The sequence below is a fragment of the Leptonychotes weddellii genome, chromosome 5, assembly GCF_054177405.1.
Source record: "Leptonychotes weddellii isolate Sample4059 chromosome 5, ASM5417740v2, whole genome shotgun sequence".
NCBI classification, from domain to species: domain Eukaryota; kingdom Metazoa; phylum Chordata; class Mammalia; order Carnivora; family Phocidae; genus Leptonychotes; species Leptonychotes weddellii.
The window spans coordinates 55,769,787-55,788,203 of NC_138373.1; the positions used below are offsets into that span (position 1 = coordinate 55,769,787).

At 37.6% G+C, this 18,417-nt stretch overlaps 1 protein-coding gene across 1 annotated transcript in view; it reads right to left on the minus strand.

Annotated features, from left to right (window-relative positions):
• Nucleotides 1-41: 41 nt before the first annotated feature.
• Nucleotides 42-18,417, minus strand: part of LOC145715897 (myosin-IIIa-like) — a 47,332-nt gene continuing 28,956 nt past the window's right edge. Inside the window, exons 8-9 of the mRNA XM_081818912.1 lie at nt 16,626-16,773; nt 42-506 (exon numbers count right to left, since the gene is read on the minus strand). Coding sequence (XP_081675038.1) covers nt 342-506; nt 16,626-16,773 — 313 coding nt within the window. The 3' untranslated portion in view covers nt 42-341. The remainder of the gene's footprint in view (nt 507-16,625; nt 16,774-18,417) is intronic.

The following is an 18,417-nucleotide window of genomic DNA, read 5'->3' on the forward strand; positions in this document are numbered from 1 at the left end:
TTTGATGGTTGCATAATATTCCATTGTGTGTGTGTGTGTGTGTGTGTGTGTGTGTGTGTATACCACATCTTCTTTATCCATTCATCTGTCGATGGACATCTTGGCTCTTTCCATAGTTTGGCTACTGTGGACATTGCTGCTATAAACCCTGGGGTACATGTACCCCTTCTCACCCTATTTTAAACATTCACTGGTCCAGATATTAGACCCAAAGCCTCTTCTTTAAAGTTACATATGCAGGCTTTGTGATAGCTATTTTCTCCCAGATAATTAAAAAAATTCTTTTTAAGTCATTCAGAGCATTATACAACTGCAGCAAAAAACAATGCAGACATATGTATTTAAAACTCACCCACAAGAGTCTGGTCAGTGGCCTTGGGAAATTGACTTTCTTCATCGAGTAGGGATAGTAGACCCATTGGCTTCTGCAGAAACATATCTAGGAGGGGCAGGTTATCTTCATATTCAATCACTCTGGCATTAACACCTTCATTTAGGTATTCATTCTATAACAGGACACGATACATAGAAAAAATTCACTAAAAAATTTGTGAATTGTGAAATTGTGAATTTGTGATAGGTAGCTTGACAGTAATTACCATGAACTTTTTTTTACACATATTACAATAAATTGCTTCCTATGACATTGCCATTAAACTGAGGCTATCGTTTTTATTTTTCTTTCCCCAAAACTGCTACTTCATTAAAGTCAGCGGCGGCTCAGGGTAATAATAAAAAGTTTCTAGTCTCTATACCAGAATTATAGACATCTTAGGCTTTCAAAATGCAAGAGAACGTGTTGGTAACAAGCAGTAATAAAGTTACACTCCAGAATTTATAGAATATCAATTAGGTATATCTTAGAGTTACATTTCCCCCAATTTAAACTTTTGATCTAGTTTCAGAAATGGATCTCTCAAGAACATTTACTTAACTTCTCAGTCACCGTGACATTTACATTGTTAGTAGGTGGACAAGTGGGTCATAGGAACAACAAGTGGATTTAGAACCAAGAACACACAGGTTCATATCCGAGCTCTGCCTCTTAACTAGCCATATAATCCTTTGGAAATTTCTTTTACTCTGTAATCTCCCACTGCCTCATTTATCACATGGAGGAAATGATCTCCATCTAACAAAGTAAATCTATCTGGTACATTAATAACCAGTTGCTGTTGAGTATACTATAAGATGCATAAAATAAAAATGACAAATAACAATTAGTGTTAAGATCATGGTGCCCGAACAACACAGATGTTGATGATCTATTTTGCTAAAGGGGCATGAAGAGCTGTGCTCTTGTTCTGTTTATGACTCTTCCCTCACACTGTGCCCCTCCCCCAGTGCTACACTGTGTAAGGGGACATGCATGACTCCTGGAAGACTTGTAGTCATGCTCCCATGCTTGGCACTCACCGGTTCTCAGGTGACCAAGCAGCTATCACTGGGAAGCGTATGAAACAACTCTTGACTTGGGCAGAATATCCTGCACCATTCATAAATATAAAATGACAGGCTCTTTTCATTATTATTTTAACTTTAAAAAAAATCTTTTTTAAAGGAGGCTCCACGCCCAGGACAGAGCCCAATGCGGGGCCTGAATTCACAACCCGGAGACCAAGACCTGAGCTGAGATCAAGAGTCGGAAGCCTAACTGACTGAGCCACCCAGGGGCCCCTTCATTATTATTTTAATATATTCTTTAATTCATTAAAGATTTTCATTAAACATCTCATAATAAGGCACCGTGATGGATGATAAAGAGATGTTTTAACACAAACTCCCTGTCCTCAGTGGATTTAAGATATAACTTGAGTGATAAGGTTAGTAAATAAATACTCAAAATGCAAGGTAACATATGATAGATAAACAATATGTACAATGTACTATAAGGAGTTCAGAGAAAGAGAATTTATTTCCAGCAACTTTGTGGAGGAATTTAGCCAATGGCAGGTGGGGCATTTGATAAGCCTAAACTTTTTTTTTTTTAATTTATTTGAGAAAGAGAGAATGAGAGACAGCACGAGAGGGAAGAGGGTCAGAGGGAGAAGCAGACTCCCCGCTGAGCAGGGAGCCCGATGTGGGACTCGATCCCGGGACACCAGGATCATGACCTGAGCCGAAGGCAGTCGCTTAACCAACTGAGCCACCCAGGCACCCAAGCCTAAACTTTTAATCAGTATTTTGGAGTCTTATGAAATTGAAATCTCATTTCAAGGGTGTCACCAGGAAAACTAAATGTACATTTTTAATACAAAAAACTAATATGTAAAAATTTGGCAGTGCCCTTTGGCCTAAAAGGTAGATCACCTGAAGGTCATTTAGTTTAGCCAGTACATAAAAATAGAAACAATGTCTGGAAGTTTCACAGCTTTTGCATTTGAAGGTAACCTTGGGAGCAATATGCAGACCCAGAATGACTTTACTAGTAGACACATCAGGCTGACAGCACATTACAGCTTAAATGACAACTGCAAAGTTCAGAAGAGGTTTTGTATAGAAAGCACACAAGGTTAAGGTCTAAATCAATGCATTTGTCATTTCTATTTGCCTGTGTCAAAATCCACGGAACGCTTTTGTGGCAGGTCAGACAGAACAGAGATGAGTAACTTGGAAAACAACGGGCTCCCCTCAAAGATACTTGTTAGTATTATGGACTCCAGGCAAACCAACGGAGAGAACATCCTATTACTCAGGATTTATAAAACATTTTTAGTACAATGAGCCTGCCTAAAACAACAGATTATGTATTTTTATAGCGGTTATGACGTCAAGATACTTAGTTGTTTTTAAGCATAAGTGGAGAAACGAAGCTCGTATAACTCTTAAGAAAGTCCTCTGCTATGCCCTGTATGTTAAAAATACATTTAGAGCAGAAGGTAAGTGGAGTTATTAACTGCAGTAAAGGACTGTTTAGCATATATTACCCCTGCTCTGAGTTCCCTTTTGAGAAGGGCAGGTGAATAATTATTTAAGTATAAATCAAGGAAGTGAGGGAAATCAGAAGACTTGGATGTTAAGGTGGCTTCATGCCTGAGTCGAGAGCTTGCTTATTTTTCATTGAGTTTTCAGTGTGATTTGGAAAAAGGACATGGTGGCAAGAAAGCCCATGGAAGGTGCCCCCGACCCACAGCTCTGGCCTAGGCACAGGGCTAAAATGTCACCGCAGGAGAGAGTCTCAATGAAAAAGTTGAGTCCTCAGCCTCACACAGCAGCATGGAAATGTGGCTCCCATAGGCTGAGAGGCTGCAAGCTTCCACGTGGCTTGGAAGGTGGGTGGGAACGTGAGCTTTGACCCCTCCGCCCAGACTGTCACACGATGCAGGATGGACTCTCACCTCCTCAGAGAGACCTTCCCCCATCACCCAGACTAATTCAACAACCCTCTTTCTTCTGCTGGTCACTCTCTATCCCTCCTCCATCATGTTTTAAATTCTTTCACGGCATTTCTAGCATTTTTACTGGTTTATTATTCACCCTCTCTTGTTAGATGGGAACTCCAAGAGGACAAGTACTTTTACTCACCTCTCTATTATGGAGCTCAGTTTCTAGGGAGACCTGAGCATGTTAAATAAATGATTGCGTGTTAAAGATTGAACTGTCCCCTCCCCACCTCCAAGTTCATAGGTTGAAGCCCTCAAATCCAATGTGAATTTGGAGATTGGGCCGTTCAGGAGGTAATTAAGGTCAAATGAGGGAATCAGGGCAAGGCTGGAATCCCACAGGGCGAGACCCCAGGGAGGTGACTGCGCGGAGTGAAAGCCACGTGAGGTCACAGGGAGAAGGCAGCCATCTGCAAGTCCAGGAGCCTGGCCTCAGGAGAAACCAAACCTGTCCCTGCTTTGATCTTAGACTTCTAGCTTCCAGAACGGTCAGGAAATAAACTTCTGTTGTTTCAGTTCCTCAGTCTGTGATATCTTATGGCAGCCCCAACAGAGGAATACATGAGCTTTCTGGATTCCTTTTGTTAAAAGTCATTTTGAAAACCTGTTTTCCAGATAGAGGAAGACTGGGGTGAAAACAATAAATCGTGTGCATGCGTAATCCTCAGCTTCTGATTATAAATATAATACATGCTCATATAAAATTTAAAATACGGAAAAACTATGAAGACCTCAAAATTCACATACAAATTCATCTCCTCTAAATGCTTAACAATTAGGGGAATCTTTTTAGTCTTCCTCTATGCATAATATTTTTGATAACAAAAATTATGCTGTTTATTCAATTTTAATTTTACCTTACTTCCTTTGACAAAATGGAATGGAGAACACGTAATTAATATATTTTCATGAAATTATTTGAATGGCTACCAAAGATTATATACTGTAGTTTTCTATTCCATTTTCTTATTTGGGGACATTTTAGATTATTTCTTTAACTATTTATTTTTTATTTTTTTAAGTAATCTCTATACCCAGAGTGGGACTTGAACTCACGACCCTGAGATCAAGAGTCCCATGTTCCACCAGCTGAGCCAGGCATGTGCCCCCTATCTGTTTTAAATAGTGCTCTGATGTACATCTTTGTGCACCAAGTTTTTCTGTATTTTGGATTTTATCTTTAGGACAGATGAGCTGGTCAACTCATAAATGTTTTACAGGCTCCTGATGAGCATTTCTAGATTGATTGTTTTTAAAGCTTGCAGCAATGTGCTTTCTAATCAGCACTGCATATATACTCCTATGTGTACGCACTTGCTGCATCCTCGCCTGCACTGAATATTCTCATTAAAAAACTTTTTCTGGTATCTTTGATAGGTGAAAATGATAGCACATTGTTGCCTATGCATTTCTTTGACTAGATCTTAAACTACTTAAGAAGATAGTTCGGAGGGGAAATAAAGTAGATCTATGCCTAACACATCACACAATGACTGCCAGCTACTATGAGGAGTGTTATTATTCTGAAACAGATAATAATAAACATAATTTAACTTCTTCTTGGGCTCAGAGATAACATCACACCCCCGTCCCTTGTTGTGATATTGCTGAAGATTCATGAAGCTAGAGATCAGAGTTAAGCAGAGGAAAAGCTCTTCACTGAAAACATCCCCGATGTCAAGTTAACTTTTGTTCCTTTGTCTCTTTCTCATTTGTTTCTACATGTTCTCCTGGTCATGTACTATCACTATCTTCCTTAGGAATCATTCCTGAGGACACCTGGCTAGTTTAGTCAGCACAGAATATGCCTCTTGATCTCAGGGTTGTAAATTTGAGCCCCATGGGGGGTGTAGAGATTACTTAAAAATACCTTAAAAAAAAAAAATCCATTCCTGAAGCTGGATTCTGACTGACTTTCCCAGGGAAATTATCTTCTTTTTCCTCCCCCAGCTTCATGGAGATATAATGGACATATAACATTGTGGAAGTTTAAGGTGTATGATGTACTGACTTGATACACTTATATATTACAAAATGATTACCACCATAGTCAGCTAGCACCTCCATCACATCACTAACTACCATTTCTTTTTTTGTGGTGAGAACATTTAAGATCTACTCTCTTAGGAACTTTCAAGAATATGGTGCAGTTTTATTGATTGTAATCACCACATTGTACATTAGGTCCCTAGGACTTACTCATCTTCAAACTGGAACTGTACTCTTTGACCAATATCTCCCCAATTCCCGAAGCTCCCAGACACTGGTAACCACCATTCTAGTCTCTGATTTTCACTTAGCATAATGCCCTCAAGTTTCCATCTATGTTGTCACAATTAACAGGATTTCTTTCTTTCTCATGGCTAAATATATTCCATGGGGGTATGTAGTGTGTGTGTGTGTGTGTGTGTAATATTTCTATCCATTCATCTTTTGACAGACACTACTGTTGTTTCCACTACTGTGACTAATGCTTCAATGAACATGGGAGTGCAGACATCTCTTAGAGATCTTGTTTAATTTCCTTTGGATATATACCCAGAAGTGGGATTGCTAGATCATATGGCAGTTCTATTTTTAATTTTTTGAGAAGCCTCCATACTGTTTTCCATAGTGGTTAGTGATTTATATTCCCACCAATAATGCACAAGGATTTCCTTTTGTCCATATCTTCACCAACACTTATTATCTTTTTTAATGATAGCCATATAACCAGTGAGGTGATATCTCATTGTGGTTTTGATTTGCATTCTCCTGATGATTAATGATGTCAAGCATCTTTTCATGTACTTGTGAGCCGTTTGTGTGTCTTTGGAAAAATGTCTAATCAGATCCTTTGCCCACATTTTAATCAGATTTTTTTTTTTTGCTCTTGAGTTGTATGAGTTCTATATGTTTTGGATATTAACCCCTTATCAGATATATGATTGACAAATATTTTCTCCCATTGCATAGGTTGCCTTTTCGTTTTGTTGATGGTTTCCTTTGCTGGGCAGAAGCTTTTTAGTTTGATGTAGTCCCACTTGTTTATTTTTGTTTTTGCTGCCTTGATTATGGCATCAAATCCAAAAAAATATTGCCAAGAATGATATCAAGGAGTTACCCCTTAGGTTCTCTTCTAGGAGTTTTACAGTTTCAGGTCTTGTGTTCAAGTCTTTAATCCATTTTGAGTTGATTTTTGTGTATGGTATAAGATAGGGGTCCAATTTCATTCTTTTGCATATGGCCTCCCAGTTCTCCCAGCACCATTTATTGAAGAGCCAATCCTTTCCCTTTTGTGTATTCTTGGGACCCCTGTCAAAAACTAATTGACCATATATACTTGGGTTCATTTCTGGGCTCTCTATGTTGTTCCATTGATCTATGTGTCTGTTTTTATTCCAATACCACACTGTTTTGATTACTATGGCTTTGTAATGTAGTTTGAAATCAGGATGTGTGGTGTCTCCAGCTTCATTCTTTCTTAAGATTGCTTTGGCTTTTTTTTTTTTTTTTTTAAATTTATTTATTCATTTGAGAGAGTGAGAATGAGAGAGAGTATATGAGAGGGGGCAGGATCAGAGGGAGAAGCAGGCTCCTCGCCGAGCAGGGAGCCCGATGCGGGACTCGATCCCGGGACTCCAGGATCATGACCTGAGCCGAAGGCAGTCGCTTAACCAACTGAGCCACCCAGGCGCCCTGCTTTGGCTTTTTGAAGTGTTTTGTAGTTCAATACAAATTTGAGGTTGTTTGTTCTATTTCTGTGAAAAATGCCATCAGAATTTTGTTAGGGACTGTACTGTATCTCTAAATTGCTTTGGGCATTTTAACAATATTAATTCTTCCATTTATTTGTACCTTATTCAACTTCTTTCCTTAACGTATTATAGTTCTCAGTATACAGATCTTTCACCTCCTTGGTTAAATTTTATTCCTAAGTATTTTATTCTTTTTGATGTTATTGTAAATAGGACTGCTATCTTAATTTTTTTTCTGACAGATTGTTGTTAGTGTATAGAAATGCAACTGATTTTTTATATTGATTTTGTATTCTGCAACTTTACTGAATTTGTTGAATTAGTTCTCATAATTTTTTGGTGGAGTCTTTAGAGTTCTCTACATGTAATTTCATGTCATCTGCAAATAGAAACAATTTTACTTCTTCCTTTCCGATTTGAATGCCTTTTATTTCATTTGCTTGCCTAATCACTCTGGCTAGAATTTCCAAGACCATGTGGAGTAAAAGTGGTGACAGCAGGCATCCTTGTCTTGTTCCTTATCATGTAGGAAAATCTCTTAGCTTTTTACCTTTCAGTATGTTAGTTGTGGATTTGTCCTATATGACCTTTATTATGTTGAGGTATGTTCCCTCTATAACCACTTTTTTGAAACTTTTTATCATGAATGGATGTTAAATTTTGTCAAATGCCTTTTCTGCTTCACTTTGTTAATTGGTATATCACATTAATGATTTGTGTCTGTAGAACCATCCTTGTGCTCCTGTAATAAATCCCACTTGGTTATGGTGTATGGTAGTTTTAACATATTGTTGTCAGGTTTGGTTTGCTAATATTTTGTTGAAGATTTTTGCATCTATTGTTCATCAGGGATCTTGGTCTGTAATTTCCTTGTCTTGTAGTGTCCTTGCCTGGTTTTTGGTATCAGGATAATGTGCGCCTCGTAAATTAAGTTTGAAGTTTCTTCCTCTTTTATTTTTTTGAGAGAGTCTGAGAAGAATTGATATTAATTCTTACGTGTTTGGTAGAATTTACCAATGAAACCATATGGTCCTGGACTTTTCTCTGTTAGGAGATTTTTAATTACTGATTCAGTCTCTTTACTAGTAATTGGCTTGATGATATTTTCTATTTCTTTATGATTCAGTTTTGGTAGGTTGTATGTTTCTAAGAATTTGTTCATTTTTTCTAGGTTTTCCAATTTGTTGGTGTAGAACTGTTCATAGTAGTCTCTTATGATCATTTGTATTCCTGTGATATCAGTTGTAAAGTCTTTTTCATTTCTAATTTTATTTACGTCAGTCCTCTCTCTTGTTTTCTTGGTTAGTCTAGCTGAAGGTTTGTCAATTTTATTTATTTTTTAAAAAAACCACAGCTCCTAGTTTCATTGTTCTTTACTATTGTCCTTTTAGTCTCTATTTCATTTATTTCTACTCCGATCTTTGTTATTTCCTTCCTTCTAACTTTGGACTTAGCTTGTTTCTTCTTCTAGTTCACTGAGGTATAAAGCTAAATTTGCTTTTTTGAGATCTTTTTTCCCCTTAATACATGTGTTTATCATTATAAACGTCCCTCTCCTTAGAACTGCCTTTGCTGCATCCCGTAAGTTTTGGTATGTGGCGTTTTCATTTCCATTTGTCTCAAGATAGTCTTTGATTTTTCTTTCCATTTCCATTTGACCCATTGTCATTCAGGAATATGTTGTTTAATTTCCACATATTTGTGAAGACAGACTGCATCACCATGTAAAAGACAGACAGGTCCTACCTAACCCCCAAAAGCACCACCTCGTCATTGTACCATGGGAGAATACTTTCTACTACCACCTGATAGTTTTATCTGAGTCTGAAGTTTCAAAAAGATTTTCCTGACATCACCAGGGTTTCAATCAAGGAATTTGGCTCAAATGATATTTTTCTTTTATAAAAGGTGGGCATATGTAGCGACTGGGGATAATGGAGTCTTTCACTGAACTTACACCTCTGAAATGAAGTCATATCCCTTTCATGTAGGTGAGTCTATCATTTAACACTGTTCCATAGTTCCAGCTATTTTAGATTCCAGAAAAATTTTAACAGCTGGTATAGCTGATCCTCAATATTTATTTTCTTGAGTTTGCTGTTTGGAAGTCATAAATCAGTATCTCTTTTATTTTTAGAAGGATAGTCCACTTGATATAGGATTTTAATCCAGGGATGGTATTAGGAATTCACCTATGTTTGCGTCACTCTGGATAGACCATTGTAGAAGATGCCACATTTCCTCAAACATTCGTGGAGCACCTACTATGTGTTAGAAGGTAGAAATAAAGACAAAAAGGTAGAGCCCCTGTCCTTTAGGGCATAGAAAATAGTCTCTCTGCCTTTCCATTCTAACCCTGAAGTCATATCTTAGGGTTTCTTTGCTGGTGCTATATTTTCTTTTTCAGTTGTTCCATTAGTTCTACATCCTTCTTTTCAGGTGGTTTCTGCTTCCTCCAGGGTCCCAGTCTCTGCTATCACTGCCACATGCCCCAATGTCGATGCTCTCTCCAGTTCCTTCTTTCCTGCCTTATGTGGATCCCCCTTGGCCTTTCAGGTGATAGACTGTCTCTCTCTCTCTTTTCCTTCCTTCCCCTCTCTCTTCCTCTTTCCTTTTCTTCCGCATGAGAGATTATTTTGTTAGGTCCCTGGTTCTTCTCAACTTTCCTTATTTGTGAGAAGAACCCCAGATACTTATCAGAAGACCCAGATTCTGGTCCTGGCTCTGTTTCGTCAGTGTGTGACTTCAAGCAAGTCACAAGAAGTCATTTTTATCTGTGACACAAAGATGATCTACTTAGGTTTCTTCTGGTTCAAACATTTCAAAAGCCCCAAACTGCCTGAATGTGTTGTGAAACATAATGAATGAATGCATAAACATTCTGTTGACAGAACATGTGCAAGGGGAAAGAAGCCACATAAACACATTTATCCCCTGACGTCTGCCTTTTAGTAAAAGAATTCCTACTCACCAACTGCTCATACGAGTGTGCACATTTATGGAAACACTGCCCACAGTGGAAAGAAACCATTGAGAAGTCACTCATTCTAATCATCTTCATTCTAGGAAGAACATTTTAAAGGCTGAAAATCTGGGATTTAGGGTGCTATCACTACTCAAGGTGAGTTGAGTATTTTTATCATAGTGAAAGAAGAAACTGTGCCACCTTTCATTTTGAAATAAGTTGAAACGTAAAGAAAAGTTGCAAGAATAGTACTAAGAATTCCCATGTGCCCTTCCCCAAATTCTTCAGTTGCTAGTATTTTAACACATTTACTTTATCATTCGCTCTCTTTTATATACACATAGTATTTTTAGTAGTAACATTTCACTGAAAGTAACTAAATATTTGTAAAAACTAAAAATGAAGAAAACAAGGTGATGATATGTGTGCTGTAAAAATCTAAACTCTTGATGTAAAATAATTTTGATTTGAAATCTATTTCCTCCTGTGCTTTCTATCCAAAGTGGATCTCAATGATCCTGTTGATTTTTACATTGATGTTAATGGGAAGCCACAGGGAATGTTGATCATCATTAACTTGGGAAGACATAGGTTATTGATTTAGAATTTGACAAGTAAACTAATGAGAAAGTATTTTGGATAATTTGTAATAAAACATACTTGTTTTATTTTACATATATTTAATGAACTTTGGAGAAAAAAGTTTTAAATGGAAAAACAGAAAAACAGAAAAGGAAACAATGTATTTTAAGGCGAACATTTTAATCTAGTCACTTTTTGTGGAAGATACCTATTCTTGAAAACTCTTCAAAAGCCATAAAATATCTTACAAATTTATATTCTACTGGAAGGTGACAGGTATTGGCTTAGGATAAGGATCAGTTTTGTCAGCAGTATGCTCTAATCTGACATGAAGAAAACTAGAGTCATTGAATGGATCTATGCTCCCTATTAGGTATTCCTTTAAAAATTACTTTATATCATAATGAAAATATTTTTTAAAATTCTTTAAAACAATACCAAATTATCAAAATAAGTACCGCAAATCCCCACATCATATTAGAGGTGCTGACCCAACTTCACTGATAAAAGAGAAACACAGTGTGTGCGGGATGGGTGTGGGGCGAGGGATGAGGGGGACACGGGAGCCCAGGAGGCTGCCTGCCAAGGGCCAGTAGGAGAACTGGGAGCTGCTGTAGGGATTCTCCACACACTGATCCAATCACTTGGATATCAACTTCCAAACTCACTGAGTATGTGAGAAGTTTAAGGAACATTTGTATGTGATCTCAAACAGTAACCCAAAGCTTGGCTGAGCATTTAAAGAGCAAGATTTGTTGTATCAAGGATTTCTTTCTTTTCTTTAAAGATTTGATTTATTTGAGAGAGAGAGAGCGCACAAGCGGGGTAAGGGGCAGAGGGAGAGGGAGAAGGACAAGCAGACTCCCCGCTGAGCGTGGAGACCGACTCGGGGCTCGATCCCAGGACCCTAAGATCATGACCTGAGCCGAAGTCATATGTTTAACTGACTGAGCCACCCAGGCTTCTCTTGCTGTATCAAGGGTTTCTTAAATGCATGGTTGTCTTAATGCTTAAAGAAAATGCCTATAAAATGGCCCTTATCACTTGGAGAGCTAAAATAAGACAAATGCTACCACCACTGCGGTTTGTTTAATGGGGAAGAAATTTGGATATGAAATAGAAATTCACACTTTGCAAGCAAAACAATTTGAAGACATTTATAAGGGGTTTATTTTGAATTACCCACACTTTTTTTTTTATCAGATGACTGATTCTTTTTACTTTGTAATGTAAAAAAAAGTTGAAAATGTAGATACTGTATAATGAATGAATTCTTATTCTTTGTAATTGCCACAAATTACGTGTTGGAACCCATATTCAAAATCTCAAAAGCTTCAAATTTTAGGCTATGAACAGCCGGAGATGAAAGTCATACACATCACTTACTGCAAGAGAAGCCAGAACCGTAATTGCGGTTATTGTTTCCATTATGTGTTGTAAATGGTTTCCTGCTTATAAAATGACTTCTAACTTTTAATTCTAAACCCACGGGTAGATATATAAGTGATATATGTAACAGCTTCTCCTTGTAGAGAACAAATATTAATAGTTCACTTTAAAAATGAACTTTAATTCAGTTAACAGCCAGAAAGATGTGCTGCAGTAATGGATAAGAATGCTCATCTTAGGTATAAGCAGGAGTAGAAGCAAGTAGAGTGAATCTTCAGGGTTCTAGAACAATGCTTTGCAGGATACCTAATGGCCCCAAAGAACAATGGCATTTGCTCCAACTCAAACGCATGCCCATTGGTTACTTATCAATGGTTGGTTGTTCATTCCCCTTGATTTGAAACAAACTTCTAGGGAACAGGGTTCATTTCTTTTGAATGTACTACACCACAATCATTACACCATAGGGCACCATTAAAAGAAAGGACAAAACCCACCAACCACAGCATCAGCATGACTCTAACTTGAAAAGAACTTCAAGCTTTCTATCACACTCTGATTACCGTTGTGCTCTCTTACACATGGAAAAAGCCAGAAAATAAATGAAAACAACCAAACAAAAGCAAAATCTTGGCTACATAATCAGTGTGGAGATTCAGTGAAGGCTGTTGTAAAAAGATGCCTCCCTTATCACACATGGGGTTACTTGTTTGCTGCCCTTTGAGCTGCTAACTAAAAGCTTTTTGAAAAATATGGGAGTAAATAGTGTGCATCAAAACACTGCAGATACAAATGTAATAGGAGGCTGACATATGAATACCTTATTTGTGGAATTAATAAAATTGACAGAAAAATGATACATTTTTCAGTTGCAACTCATTTAGAAGAGTTTGAATCTTGAATATTAAAAGATTACCACTATACTCAGTGTCTGTTTGTAGGAGCCGGGACTGTTACTGTTATTTAATTTTCAGACGATTGTTTTCAGATATAAATTGTCCCTTTAAATTTTGTTAAAGTCAATATATATAAAATGGTTCTCCTTTTGCTGGAAAAGTATGGAAGCTTCAAATATTATGAAACATCAAACTCCAGAAAAATTTCAGGAGCTATGTGTTATTTAAAACTATCCACCCAACAAACTATGGATTAAGTCAGTGCCATCTTTTGCGAAAAAGGTCTTACTGTAGTCTATTGATTATTGTTTTAGTGGAAAGTAATAGGGGGTGCCTGGGTGGCTCAGTCGGTTAAGCGTCTTGACTCTTGATTTCCGCTCAGATATTGATCTCAGGGTTGTGAGTTCAAGCCCTTTGTTGGGCTCCATGCTGGGCATGGAGCCTACTTAAAAAAAAAAAAAAATAGCAGAAAGCCAGCCCTGCACACTTGGCTTAGGTTCTCTCAATGATAACCTTAACAACAACAAAAAGAAAGTAACGGGAAAGTGATATTCAAATTACCCTGATAACCAACTTTGCTGGAGTGTGTCACTGTATATCACATATCAGTTGAACTTGGGCTAAATAAGGAAACCCTTTCAGCAAACCTTTCTTTATGTTCCAGTGTTGCAGGACTGTCTGTAAAGATAATATTTGTTGGTTTAAATAGAACCAGAAGTTGTTTCATCTGTGAAGGTGTTGCCTAAGGCTTGTGTCTTGCTCAGATTGCCCAGATTATTTGAATATCCATGAAATTGAGAATAGTATGTCCTACTGATAAGCAATAACGGCATTATAAAATCAAGGAGCTCACAGGTCAAACCTATGATTATATTTGACTAAGGAAAGTGTGACCATGACTTTAATTAATGATTTGGCTTAATAGCTGTTTCTCATTTATAGAAATCAGAATAAGTGCATTCTCAACCTGTGATAGCTACTACACACAGCTATAGTAAGCATTTCTCAGTTACAATTTTCACATTCATAGAGAAGTGACAGAGTGGGAAAAAAAAAAATGAAAAACAAACCAAACCAAACATGTGCACCCACATGTTAAAATCTAGAGAATCACTGACTAATCCCATATGCAGCGGATTACACACCATTGACCTGATCATTCAGCTGCCAATGCGTGGCCTGTAAGATTATGAAGCAGGGATTCTGTGTAGTTACCTTAGGAAGGTGCTTGAAAGGATTGTGAATGGCCTTAATTCCTCAAACTGCTTTGTATAATCCTGGATTCTAGTTGAAATTTTAATTTCTTGGGGGCAATTTTGAGTTGTTTTGTCTTGAAAGCCTCTCAAGGATATTTAAAAGAGCCTACCAGAATAGTTTCATTTGTAGCAGGCCCAAAGGCAAAAAGTATTAAGAGCATTAGGATCATGGATAAAATTCAAGACTATCAACCAAAGTGCACTGTAAACTACAAATCCTATAAAAAGTAAAAAGCAAATAATTATTGAAAATGATGGGGGCGCCTGGGTGGCTCAGTTGTTAGGCATCTGCCTTCAGCTCAGGTCATGATCCCAGGGTCCTGGGATCGAGCACCGCATCGGGCTCCCTGCTGGGTGGGAGGCCTGCTTTTCCCTCTCCCACTCCCCCTGTTTGTGTTCCCTCTCTAGCTGTCTCTCTCTCTCTTTCTGTCAAATAAATAAATAAGATCTTAAAAAGAAAAGAAAATTATGTACATTGGTTTAAAGGCTAGTTCCAATAAAACCAGGTTCTAACCTCAACCCCCAAAAGAGAAGAATCACAGAGATCTACCAACACAAGCTGTTAATTAATCAGACAGGAGATATATGAAGATGCACCCAGTTCCATGAAGGAGGTAATCCTAATAGATCCCTATCAAAAAGTCCAAACAAACAAACAGACAAAATTTACTTGTTTCAGGCTCTGGTTAGAATGGATTCTGTGGACACTGTGAGGTATTAAAGCAAGATGACACTAATTTAATAAATATTTATTGAGCACTTGCTATATGTTAGGGCTCTAAAGATACAAAATGAATTAAAACATAATCCTGGACCTCAAGGAGTTTGCAGCCTCGTGAGAAAGGCAAAATTATAAACCAAATATTTTTACTGGAGCATAGAGGAGGGAGGAAAATGAACAAGTCCCACTAATTTTCTGGATTTCAGTAATGAGAAATGAAATGCAACATGACATTTTTTGGCTTGAGTAAGTGGGTGGACAGAAATGTCACTCACTGAAGAAGAAAATTACCCAAGTCATTCTAATATGCAGCCAGGATTGAGAACTACAGATCTATGGGACGGTACAGGATGAGTAAAAGAAAGATGGTATTTGGGATGCCAAAGGAGGGGTTTTCCAGAAACACGAATCTGCCAACAGGGTTGAAAATTACAGAGAGGCTGATAATGTAGAGACTAAAATGTTTCTGATACTAATAATAACTGATGAGATTGGAAAGGCCCATTCCATTAGGGTGGGGGAAGTCAGAACAAGATGCTACAGACTCAGCGTATGCAGATCGGGAAGAGATCAATCCAGCACAATGAATACCGAATATGCTTTCAAGAAGTTTGGCTGTGAAGAGAAGACAGAGGCCATGGAGATAAGCAAGTTGGAGAAGGGCTCTTTTTTTTTTTTTGTAAAGATTTCATTATGTATCTAGGCTGAGGGATGGCCCTAGTGGAGAGAGAGAAGCAGAGAGAAACAGACAGAGACAGAGACAAAGCCAGAGACAGAGAATGAGAAAGAAGAGAAGGAATGAATATTTGATGGAACAGATCCTGGGGTAGATGAGAGCTATGCAAACACAGATAAAAATCTTACATTTTTGTTCCCCCCCTTTTTTTTTGGCCCAAGAAATGTCAAGATCTAAATGTTTTCTTTTGCTACTAGCGTTTCCACAATGCAATTTTAAAGTAAATTCTCAATAAACCTAAATATTTTGAATCAAAAGAGGTTTATGTACCTCTAATTTAACTCAAATTTAAATAAAAATTTCAGTTCTAATCAGTATGCACAAAACAATTTCATATTATTATTATGGGGAGACCAATGACATACTAAATGATATAAAATACGACCGCTTCTTTTAGACTTGATAAAATAGTTTAAATAATTTTAATACTACAGCTTTGCCAAATGCAATTCAAGTAAGTCTCTGATTTTTGAAGCTGAATCATAAATTACACGTTGTACCCTGACAAAATTGCCGTTTGGCATTTGCATCAAACCCATTATCTTGTGTTCTGTTGCCTAGTTACTGGAATTCTGAAGTTCAATGCATTTTAGATGGATATTTAAATTTCACACAGAATTTCAGCTATGCAGTCTACAGAAAGAGAAACAGTTGGACACATCTGCTTCCTTAAATTTCCAAAGGAAACTTCTTTGTTTACACGGGCTCAGACTTGCTAAGTTTTGCAGAAGGGTGCATTGATTTTCAATGGAGGGCATTCAGCATCACACTTTGAGACACACTAAATTCATACTTGTTTTCTGGTTTTGTTTTTGTTTTTACTACAGGCATGGAGTAAGGAAATCCTTCCTTTGCCTATATGTTTAAGGCTTGAAAACTATGACTGAAGTCCTGCTTCATTAGTACAATTCTGCATATAACACACACATATGCACGCATCTTTATAGTACCTTGACTTACCTGTTCCCATGTGAACACGTGTTGATTGAAATAATACTGAATTTGCTCATTTGCAATGTTAATGCACAGCTGCTCAAAGGAATTTTTTTTGAAATTTTCAAAGCCAAATATATCCAGAATGCCAATGCTCAGTTCATCACCATTCCCACTGGAAAATTAAAGAGGCATTATTTTGAGTTCTTACTTTCTTAAGAGGGAATGTGAAGCAGGGTATCTCAGAGGATAATTTTGTGATTTAGCTAAGAAACTACTACCAAGACAGAGAGTGAAAAATTTCTCCATAGAATATAAAGTAGGTAGCATTAATTTTAATATGTAAAAGATACACGATTTTCCTTGTACTACAGAAACAGCCCCTATACTTTCTCCTGTAGGTTCATGGGTGCCAGATCATAGCCCTAAGTAAGACATGAATCATAGGGAAACCTGGCCAGCACTCAGAACACAGCAAAAATATGTTCAATAAAAACTATACCAGAAAAGCAAAAATTCTGTGTAAGAGTATCTTTAACCTTTCACTTTAGGACAATTAAAATATCTTGCTAAAAATATTTTACCTCTTTTAAAGAATCATTATTTATTTTTGAGTTATTCATTCATAATTATTTAATATAGAATAAATGGTAACCTGGAGAAAGATATAAATATATTTGAATTTATTTTATAATCAAATATTTAAAAATGCAATTAAATACTATTTTATTATTTTTATTATTTTTTAAAAAGATTTCATCTATTTATTTGAGAGAGAGAGAGAGTGAAAGAGAGAGAACATGAGCAGGAGAGAGGCAGAGGGAGAAGCAGACTCCCTGCTGAGCGGGGAGCCCGACATGGGGCTTGATCCCAAGACTCCAGGATCGTGACTTGAGCTGAAGGCAGACGCTTAACCGACTGAGCCACCTAGGGGCCCTAAATAACTATTTTATAGTTAAATATTCCAAATGCATGTTTTTCCTGTTCCTCCATAATGGTTACCTCTTTGTTCATTAAAAGTTAGATACTGGGTCAAAAGTTTGCCCCTCCCCCAAGAAATAGCATTGCAAAGTTTTTTTCATGTGAATTTAAAAAGGAGAGAACAGGGGCACCTGGGGGGCTCAGTTGGTTGAGCGTTCGACTCTTGGTTTCAGCTCGGGTCTTGATCTCAGGGTCATGAGTTCGAGCCCAGTGTGGAGCCTACTTGAAAAAAAAAAGGGAGTACAAACATCTCTCTGTACTCACTATTTATGTAACCTAGGTTAACTCTTAGTGCTGTGTGAGGAAGTGATTTGGAAATGACTGTTGTCAGCTGCATGCTGCGAAGTGAAGGATGCTCTCTCTATTTGGAAGAACTAACTGAACTTAGAATGCAAAGTTACAGAACACTCTGTGATGGGATCGACAAACGGAAAGCTATCCAGGTACTTCTGAAAATTCCTATTTACGCAGAGTAAGTATAAATTTACACTGGTTTAGTCAAAATTATTATTCTTTTAAAAAACTGTAGTCCCACAGGATCCCACTGAGATAGATATTTAACTTGTCTAAAAATGTGTTAGAGCCAGGAGGACCTTAGAGATGACCTCGTTCAGGGATTCTTTTTTTTTTTTTTTAAAGATTTTATTTATTTATTTGAGAGAGAGAGAATGAGAGACAGAGAGCACGAGAGGGAAGAGGGTTAGAGGGAGAAGCAGACCCCCCGCTGAGCAGGGAGCCCGATGCGGGACTCGATCCCGGGACTCCAGGATCATGACCTGAGCCGAAGGCAGTCGCTTAACCAACTGAGCCACCCAGGCGCCCTCGTTCAGGGATTCTT